The 11,439-nt window shown below is 29.5% G+C and overlaps 1 protein-coding gene across 1 annotated transcript; it reads right to left on the minus strand.

The window, feature by feature from the left end:
• Positions 1-499: 499 nt before the first annotated feature.
• Positions 500-1,267, minus strand: LOC116773394 (histone-lysine N-methyltransferase SETMAR-like). Its single transcript, XM_032665825.2, has one exon. The coding sequence runs from the start codon at positions 1,265-1,267 to the stop codon at positions 500-502; it is 768 nt and encodes a 255-aa protein (XP_032521716.2).
• Between the last annotated feature and the right edge of the window lie 10,172 nt (positions 1,268-11,439).

The raw sequence follows: 11,439 nt of genomic DNA on the forward strand, positions 1-11,439 counted from the left end.
AATCAGTTGTGAAATAGTAACATCCGAATACACAACCGTATTACATATATGTATAACAACATAGTATGTGTAAATATAAAGACATATACGAAGCTATACTAATAATATTATATCAGTATTAATCAGATTGAAGAGGAAAAATAAATTACCGGACAGAAGATAAATTATCAGGCAACCAAAAAATTCCGTGCGGTTTTGAGGGTTTAAAGATAGTAATACAAAAATAAGTTAAATTTAGTTTTTTTATTCCGAAAAATAGTCACCTTCATTAGACTTTTTCCCATCAAGACACGAGATCATATATAGCTTTTTTGTAAAAATCTGGTTTTTGTGAATCAAAGAACTGTACCATGTCGTTTTCATAAGCCTGTCTCTTTTGAAATACCCGATTACGCATATGGCTGTCCAATGCTAAAAACAGGTGGTAGTCACTCGGGGCAAGGTCTGATGAGTAAGGCGGATGAGGCAGGACTTCCCATTCTAATCGCGCCAGGGTTTCCTACGTGACTCTTGCTGTGTTTGGTCTTGCGTTGTCCTGATGGAAGATAACTCCTTTTCGATTTTCTAACGCAGTCTGTTTCTGCCTAAGAGCGACCGCAACTGTGCTTAGCTGTGGTGAGTAGACTTTAGCAGTAATGGTGTGTCCACTTGGCATAAACTCAAAGTGAACGATACCTGCTGTAGTCCACCATACACACAACAAGATCTTTTGTTGATGAATGCTTGGTTTAGCAGTCAACCGCAACGGATCTTCACCAGGTAACCAATGGTGTGAGCGCTTTTTGTTGCAGTACATAATCCATTTTTCATCACACGTCCACATCCTGTCGAAAAACGGCGCTAAGTTGTGACGAGAAAGCAATGATGTACAGATTGTCAAACGCTGTAACTTGTTTGCTTCACTCAATTCATGTGGTACCCATTTGCTAAACTTCCATCGTTTCCCAAGCTGGTGCAAATGCATGCGAATAGTTTCGTCGCTGACATTGAATTGCAAGGCAAGAGCTTGGCATGTCTGACTTGAATCCTGCTCGATTGCCAACTTGATATCGTCGTTGTTAATCGTCGATGGTCTTCCGGAGCGAGGTTCATCATCCAGGCTTTCATTTCCAGATACAAATTTTTTAAACCACTTCTGGCTCGTTCGTTCAGCTACAGCACCCTTCCTTAAAGCAGGGCATATCTTACGACCAGCCTCTGCGGCTTTACTGCCAAGTTTGAACTCGTAAAGTAAACAAGCACGAATTATTGCATTTGATACGGCCATACTTTACCAATGTTTTTTTTTAAGTGAAAAACTTATCTAACACAATAAATTATACTTCTTAATATAACCTTTCAAATGTTTAATAAATTACCCCACCACTTTATCTTACTGGTGATATACATTTCGTATAAGTAAACAATGAATGAAAACCGCATGAACTTCTCTGGTTACCTTATAAAAGTCAGTTTCGTAATTACTTTATATGGGCTTCTTAAAAGTTGTATAACATCTAAAAAGCCCTGGAAAATGAGAATAAGCGTTCCCAAAATAAAAGATCTTGAAATGAGTACAGTAACTCAATCATCTAACACTCAGTACACAAGAGAAGTAACATGTAATTCTTCAAAATGACCTACAGAGAGCTACTTCAGCCGATTATGAAATTCAGAGATGTGGTCATATTTGCGTAAAACAAATATGATTCGTGTGATCATATTTTGGTGACGATGAAATCTTTTATTCTTGTCGAATCAATCAATGATATAGAGGAGACAATAATATACCAACATAATTTTAATGACTGTTGGGAGAAAATGTTGCAATATTTATAGCAGTCCTAATGATCTCACAGAATTATTATTTTTCTTCCTTATTTGAGTAGTATTAACAAAGTAAGATATCATCTGTTCCAGATATATACCGAGTACTACTCTACTAAATTTGCTAAGGATAGACAAACTGTTATTGATATCAATGACTGACGAGGATAGATTTTCAAGACCCGAATGGTGGTATAAAATTTTTATACCGCCAGAATGCAAATGATAGAGAAATAAATATATATCGTCACAAAATAAATAAAAAGTGTAAAATTGCCAGCTCTCATTATTGTACACGTTAACCTTGGATGAAAGGCTTTCCCAGTTTATTTCGTCCGTCCGACGTCTACTTTCAGATGACCAGACGCACGGCGGGTCTTCATGCATTAGCTCTGATCCAGACACAGATATACGCTTCTTCATGCGTTTAGCAAAAGATTTGAATAATTAGCTTGCATCTGTGTTTCCTTCAACTTTGGGTTTGTTCAAGGTGAACATAATAAGACTTTTAATGGGATAGTGCATTTGACATTATTTATAACCAACTCTTTATAATAAGGCTTTCGATGAGCTTTCGATAGCGCTACTACGCTTCTTTTAAATATCATTGAAGGCACAAAATAAGGTGCGCATGAACAAAGATTTACCATTCCTACCCTGATACATTTCAGAAATACATTTAATGTTGTCGGCACGACCTGCAGCTTGCACTGTTATGTCAGTGTTATCTCTCATCTTCTGCTTCTGGTTAATTCTTCTCCTATCTTTTAAAGCCAGCTAGCTTTTCGTATTGTCAGTGTCCTCTCTGGTTGTTGATGTGACTTCTGGTCTTCCAATTTTTATTAGTTTATTGACTTAACTGAGAATTCAAAATGCTAAAGTTTAAAAATATTTACTAGGAATGCCGAGTGCTTGGCATTGTTGCTTTTTATAACTTTATGTAAATAAATAAATAGTCGAAGTATATTGTATTTTTTATTTTCATTATTTTCACTGTTTACACTTTATATTTGTGCAGTACAAACTTTTTTTCTCTAATTTTGAAGTTTCGATTATAAATATGAATTTTAGCACAAAGAGCGCCTTATAAAGCGTATTGACGAAATAAATAAATAAATGGTAGGAGGAGTTTACTAACATTTCACACTTAATGTATATTATTAATAAATGATATAATGAAAGAGAAATATGAAGAGGGAGCACAGTGAAAATTTGTATCTTTTTTTTCTCCATCTGTATTAGTGTGCGGTTTGTGTCTCTACTACTCATTGTAAACACCTGTCCCTTGTTCCTTGTAAACTGAGAACTTTACCGACGAAGCACTAACGAACTGAATTAAAAGTAAACTCAAGGCAATTGTGACATCACAAGCACAAGACTTGAAATTGTAATGTAGCTCGATATGCATTTTAAATGAATCTATGGTTAATGAAGTAAAAACAAGAATTCTGTAAGGTTGATTACGATAATTGACATATTGGCGTGAGTTTTTGTTAAATATTTAAGAAAGGAGGAAGTTATTTTATATTTTAGAATGATGGTGCTAAGCAAATATACTCTATGATTAGCAAAAAGTTTGTTTTATATTTCGAATATCACAAAGAATGGTGATATTTCCCAGCTTTAGGGAAAAGCTGAAGCAGTTCTCATATTCAGAAGCGACGACTAAAAATACGTTGAAATCTACAGACCAGGAACAGACTAAAAACTAGAAACAGATCCTTACTACAGACCAGGAACAGACTAAAAAACTAGGAACAGATCCTGGTGATTCTTTAGTAAATTAGTGTTAATGACACACTATACAATGTACATGTTTCCCAGATGATGCAATTTAGAAATCTTTCTAATATCTATCGACAGTTTTATTTTTGGTTGCAACGAAAATTATTTAGTAAGTATATCAGTTGTAATCCTACTTACAACATAATTATTTAAACTTCTTCAAAATGTTTTATTAAAATTTCGAAGTCTTTTAAACATGACTTATAATGACTCTCCCTTAAAATATACAATATATCAAAAAGGCGGCACTTTTAACAAGTTGCAATATAATATTTTAAATAATACCACATTATTTAGATTTAGCCTTAATAATAATTTTTTGAAACGGTAATTAGTCTAAATCTATGTAAATTTTTTTATTTGGCAGAATGCCGTTATCACATGGTACTGAGGATGTCGATTGATTGATGACGTGCTCTCAATCTCCACAAACTTGAGTTTCATTAAGAAAAGCTATAATTTATCTTCAGTGAACGTAGTTGAAATAGTTTAAAACAATGAAAAATTTTCTGTGCTTAAATGTTCCTAGACTCAATTAAGTCTGTAAATGCTGTGACATGAAATATGTACTTATTTAAAAAAAATACAATGTAAAAGAATATTTAGAAATAAATAGTATTAAATAAACAGTAAGATTAAAAATATTATTATTTATTAATAAAAAATAAATTTTTACGTTTTTTTAATAAATTTATTTATAAATTTTGTTTTTCATTTGCTTACTCTTGATAAAAACTGTATGAGAATGTTGATATTTTTTCAATTTTATAGAAGTTATATAATGAAATAACTTATAGAACATAATTATTGTTTTTCGATTACAGACTCATTTAGAGTTAACGTGACTTGTGATATACATTTAGAACAAAGGTGGATAAGTCCCGTAAGATTTTCCCTAAATACGAATTGGTTCACGTAACTTTCATTAATTAACCTATTATTTATTATCAAGATTACTTTAATACAAATACCTGCTCTAAATACTTAATCGGGTTTATATTTGTTTGGGTTTTATATGTTACTCTTATTAAATAGCACTTGAAATGGATGCATTGCATTGCAGTGATATTTAAAAATTAAGAAAAACTTATTCATGAAAAAAAAAATCATATATTTTTTTTAATGTAATACTTATTCTGCTCAATGGTTAAGTTATTAAAATTAAAGAAATAAAATAAAGTAATTCTATCCAAAATCTGTTCCTGGGAAACTCAAAAAGACTATAGATTTTTTCAGTTAACTACCACTAAAGAAAATGTTTTGTACTGAAAAATGTATATAACTATAAAATTGTTCGCACATTTCTTATTATTAAGACGTTGTCTTAAAGACAGAATAATTTCAAAATATGTTAATTAAATAAATAACAAATATTTTATAAAATAATATTTTCATTATCACTCAGTATAAACATAATCTATTCATTGCATTCCTTTGTGTATTTATTTATTAAAACCAATTAATAAGTAAATAATTCGAAAGCTTTTGAAGGCTCTTTAGCAAAGACAATAAAACAATATCCTTAACTTAATTTACAGAATTTTGTTTATGTTAAAACAAAGCGGCTTTAAATTTAAGAAATTAAGCGAGCTCTAATCATTGTTGAAGGAACTCTTTACAATCCAATTAAAGCCTTTTCATAAAAAGGAAATACAACATAAAAATCTTCAGATGTCATTAAGGTTTTTCCTTTTCTTTTTCAATAACCAATATAACTGAAATCATACATTCAAATTTATATAAATAAAAAAGCAACTGACATTATTTTATTATTAATTCTATTCTAATTACGTTATTCCTTGCAATATGGTAAAAAATTAAAAAATTTCAAGGGACCGTATTAGTGGCTGAAACCAAAGTATTAATTCCTGAGAATACCAATATAGACTATTTACTTAAGAACAAACTTTTAATTATTTTTAGCTGTATTATAAATTCCTTTATAATCTTTATGAGAAATACTTAATGTTTTCTCTACGTAACATTTTTTTTTTAATATCTTAATATCAGTTTGAAATTTCTGAAATACCAATACATTATACTGTATAGTAATCATTTATTCCTTTCCGCCCTATAATTTTCCAGAAAATTCATATTTCACGCTCTGAATCCCTAGCTTTGAAGAGCTGTTTGAGAACTAGCGACCTGTTAAGTGATTTTTGAAATTTGTCTATCTCTATGTAGAACATTTCAACATCATTTTATTCTGTTACACTCGATTTTAAGTGGATATTAATTCTCGAATTAATTCCTGAAAAACTGATTGATCAATTTTGCATAATTGAATTAAAATTCATTTATATTAGGTATTTAAAAAAGCGCATATGATATATATGGGCAAAAAAAAAACATAAGAAAAAACACTGTAGAACAATTATTAAAAATTTCTTACATTTGTATTGATTAACAAAACATTACCTACTTACGAATTTTCGTTACAGTTGAATTTTCGCGAACGTAAATAGTAATATAGACTATTGGGGTGAGCATTCCAACTACTCTCAGCTTTTGCAATGTATGTTTGTTAAAATAGGTCTAAATTTTAGATAAAGATAGATAAGTAATGTGATACATATTTTAAAATAAATGCGAAAATAACTGTTTGTTTATTTTGTTACCGACCTGATCAAAAAGTACTAGACTAATATTGTTGAAATTTAGCTTGGACTTGTCAATAAACCTGTATTCGTAATTGAAATAATATTTGTCAACTTTTTCAACCACATCCACTAGTTTTTCGAAAAAAAAACCTTTTTATTTTTAATTACATTATGCACCTTCATAAACAAGCACTAGAAAGAAAAAAATTTACTTCATATTATATTAAACCAAACATTTCATTTACTTTACGGCGCCCATGATCACAAATCGTACTCCAATCGTAATCTAAACCATGCGCATCAACACAGAAGATGTCAAAAAACATTTTCATAACTATATATTTCAAGTCATAATTGGTGATCATTAGTAATTAATTCTTACTAAAAACTGAAATGACAAGGCAATAATAAATATTTCCGTCCAAAAGAAAAGAATAAAAAGTCACAATTTTAAGATTAATGATAGCCAAAGTTTTATATATATTTTTTTATTCTCGTCAATTTGTCTGAATTCATCTGACTTGAATCTGGTTTTGAAGTTATTCAAGTCTTCTTTAGGCACCGTTAATTTACAAATTTTAAAATATATCCCAGGATAATCTTTTAATAGATAAACTTGCCGTTTCTTTTAAGAATATAATCAAATAAATCAGATTATTTTGTATATTCAATATCATTACTTTCATTATTGTTTATTGTCGTTTTCTGTCATCTTAGATGGAACCTATATTTGCCCAGAAAATACAATTTTGTCCTTTCATTCAGTTTGATTACTTCCAATCTATTTTCAGCAATAAATCGATCACCTTGATTGACACAATTTTTTTTTGGCTCAAACTCATTTAGTAGCCAACATAATATTGTTAATCTTTTTCATATTTCTACTGAACAAGACCATTTCAAATTTAATATTTTTTTTAACCTAGATTTTATTTCCCTTGCTTATATTTTGTGTTAAGACACTTATATAACATAATATATTTTCCGAAGTAACTTGATTTAATCTCTAAGCTTAGTAAAAATATGAGGTCGTTTTAAGGTACCAATAAATATTAAACCAATAGAATCTTTAATTTTTATAACTGACATGTATATATATGTCAGGCAGAATTTTTTGTCAATACAATATTTTGACTATCAATGGTTTCCCATTACAAAATATATATTTTTAATTCAGTAAGGTCAGTTTTATAAATCGTCGAAAATTATTCAGATGAAAATAACATCTTATATGTATAGTTGAATGTTTTGTATTGTATGGTAAATAAATGGAATTACCATGTTTTCGTCTTTGACACGTTTTCTTGTTAATTTAATGAAATTATTCTTATATAAACCAATATCAAAAAGATAGTTGTATAAAAAGCTCCAAGAAAATTTTGTAATAAAATAATAATTTCTGGTAAACTTAAAGAGAACCTTTTAGCAATCCATTTATATTCTAAAATTCTCAGACACTTATTACTCTTTTAGTTTTCACTTAAAACATCTACTATTTTATTAACCTAATCGATAAATAAATACTCGATAATTGAAAATTGCACAAATTTTTAATTTATTAATATTATTCACAAAATCATTCTTTTTGAATCACAACAATATATTAAAGTTAGCCTACAAATGATTTCATCCATGAGCCTCAGCAAATTTTGCGGTTATTTGTTGTTTAATATATAACAAATGGGTTATGCATTGAGCTTATTTAAACATTAAATATTTTTGTTTATGAATAAAAATTTTAATATTTATTTAAATATTTTTTCTAACAAAAAAATTTAAATAATTTTAATAGTCTTTTGGAAACCTAAATAGGATACATGTGATCTTTTTTTGGATCAGTAATAAAATTGTTTTCCTAGGCATAATTACGGATTCTGTTTATGTATTTGTAACTCCAGTTTACTCAAACATTTATTAAAATAAATTCATGGTCTTAGTTTAAAAAAAAATACATTTGATTGTTAACACAATTTATATTTAGAATAATGTAGTTAGGCTATTGAAATGAAGGCCGAGAGTATTTGTATAGAGACTATCAGAATTTAATCGATAGACAGATATTTTTTTTTGAAAGCTGGCATTCCGATAAAATACAACAATTTTACTTATTTTCGAAAACTACTCAAATATTTTATGAATAATATATTTTGAAACTGTATTTTATGAAACAATATTTCAAAGCTTTCATTGATATAATAACTTTGTTTTTGTAGGAATTAAATTTTTACACGTACAAACTCTTATATTTGGAACAAAGATTAAAGTTTAGGAAATACTTTTTGTCGTACGGATACTGGGACACGTCGAATAGTGTGTCCGAAAAACTAGTTCATCATAGTAATTTTTATTAATAATAAGACATTTTCTTATTTATTATAACTTAATAAAAATGTAAGCCTTTGGATAGAAACTGGGATATTAATTCTGAAGAACAAAGTTTACAACTGTTACGGTATAACTGATGTTGCTTTAGTTACTTAGTGGCTACATTAAGCGGAGAAGCTATCAACTTAATGTACTGTATCCACTATTTAGATAACGCTAAATATTTATTTATAAACCAGAATTAACACGAAAGAAAAATAATAATTTCAAAAATATTTTAAAAATCTGCTTCAAGCTGTTTTAATGAACTATTATTAGCTTGACATAGATTATCATATAACTTTGTAACGAAATTTTCTCACGTAATTTAATCCGCTTCAAACCGTGAAATGAAATTGGAATTTATCCCTTGATGATGATGCAGTAAATTTAATAGCTTTTTCTGTTATTTTTATCAGAAACTTCAGGATATCGATATATCTATCAATGTAACGTTAGTGACAGCTCTGATGATTATTAAATTGGATGGGCAGTGCGCAGGCTAAAGCCAAACTAAACCAACACAGCTCTGTAGCTAGGTGGGACCATGATATCCGTAAAGAGGTGAAGAGATGAAGGTCGAGCTTAGTAGCGCTGTATGAGAAGTCTATTTTTTGCAGGGGACTGACTGGTGTTTCTGATTATGGTGGCACATTACTTATATATTATGTACTAGCTTATGTCCAATGTCACCTATTTTTTGAATTGGTTTGATTCTTAACTCTCATTTTCATGCATTCTAATAATGGAAACTTCTTCCTTCATTTAACCCCTACGGTCTTTGCTAGACTCTTTAGAGGCGCCTAAAGGTGTTAATGTATACTATTTAATGTTCTAATTTTTGAATAAGACCGGTCTGCGGGATATCAAAAATGTAATATTTGTTCATTAATACGGACATTGAGCTTCTATAGAACTTTCTTAAAATATATTCTTTTTTATTTCATTACGTCTTCGTAGAACTAATAAATTTAATTAAAGACATAATTAATTCTCATTCTTCATTAGAGACCTTTAATAGGAATAATATAAGTTGAAAATGAAAACTTATCAAAAAGATTGTTGTTTATGAAGTCTTATTTGAATTTTCAGGATAACCAGCTCATGGAGAGCGTTTGGTGACAATTTTACGATTATAGTTATTTTTCTAACATTTTGATTCATCCAAAAAGCGCAGACCCGATAAAAACATTTTCAATTGTTATATTCCAATTATTAGTATTTTTTTGATATTGTGACCCGCCAATAGATTCTCCTTGTTTCTTTATTAAATATAGTTGAGTATCCAATACTTAATATTTTAATGTTTGCGACATTTTAGTATATTTGTTGCTAAGCTATTAAAATTCCATATATTGTTTCTATAAACTTGAGTTTAATTCTACGATAACAATACACCAGCTCGTAGTGATTGGAAATGTGTCATCCATCAATCGTCATTCCCTATTCGGGTTTCCGGGCAATCTGCCAAATAGCTATGCAGTTTGCTGTGAAAGCTAAAGAAAATAGTAAACGAAATATACTTTTTTTCACTACGCGACTTTGTTAGAACGAATTTTTGATTTTTCTATCTTTTCATAATTCGTTTCACTTTATATTCTATCAGCATAATATATTTTATAAAAATATTTGTAACTTTTGAAAACTATTATAAACATGGGCAAAAAATTTTACTTTTTTATTATTTATATAGGTGTTAACGGAAATATCTTGTATTTTTACGATATTTATTAATTTAAAGAAAGAAACTTGAATTTCAAGTAAAATTCAACTTCAAACAGGCCTTCGACCAATCTCGCTGGTACGTAAACGCGGAATTTTGCTCTGTGACCTTCTATATGTTATACATATTCCTGTGTAGTATTTTCAAATTTACCCTAGCCGTAAATTTTTCCTCACTTTAGTTTTGACGAATCCTTAATTTCGTTAAGGTCCGATTGCTGCAGAAGTTAGAGTGAGAATGTCTTTAATCTGTTCCCTCTACTTTATTTACACTAAACAACACTTTTGCTACTGCACTTGCACAGGTAGCAACGCAGTTGAAACCTGTTAATTTAAACCATACATAATTATTAATTACGTAAATAATAGGTATTCGCGTCGGTACTCGTATATATTATAATTGTCTATATTGACTAAATTAATGGTTCCAAAACGGATCCCTGTACAAAACCTTTAGTTCTGCAAGAGATTAACATCTTAATAATTCTCCTTTCTTATTTAATAATTGTATGCTTTTTTTTCTGCGTCCCATTTTCATCATTTGATTAATAGATTTATATCATCTGACAAATAGACGCTCGGAGAGTCTTCTTCCCTTTCTAGTCGACTTTCCTGGTATCCAGATGAAGTGATTCGAAAAGCAAAGTATTGGATCATTTTGCCTGAAGCCGTGTTTTCACTCAATTATAATTCTGGTGTCTTCAAGATAAGGGTGAATAGGCTGTTACTAAGATAGTGCATTCACCGCCTACGGATTTAATCACGCCTATCAATAGGTAGAAAGACGACAAACATCTATTAACGTAATTTAAAAAAATCATTTACATAAATGTTCCTGATTCCTGTGTTACGTTGTGCATTATGGACGATATGTCAAAATGGAAAAATAAAAATATAACCATGAAAGAAATGCTTATTGCATTCAGTATGTATTTCAAAATTTCCTTCAACTATTATTGTCTGATGTAGTGGCCTCACACATTGCAATTAGAATGCTTCACTTTACAATACCATCAGTTACAAAATATTGATACTAAATCAGATACGGATGTTCCTAATTAAAAGGTATAATGACGTTATTCATTCGTGCATCGGCCATGGAACTATTACTAATGAAATTAAATCAAACGATAAAAGGATATCATTAATTGAAAATAATTAA

This window comes from Danaus plexippus, assembly GCF_018135715.1.
Source record: "Danaus plexippus chromosome 22 unlocalized genomic scaffold, MEX_DaPlex mxdp_27, whole genome shotgun sequence".
Lineage (NCBI taxonomy): Eukaryota > Metazoa > Arthropoda > Insecta > Lepidoptera > Nymphalidae > Danaus > Danaus plexippus.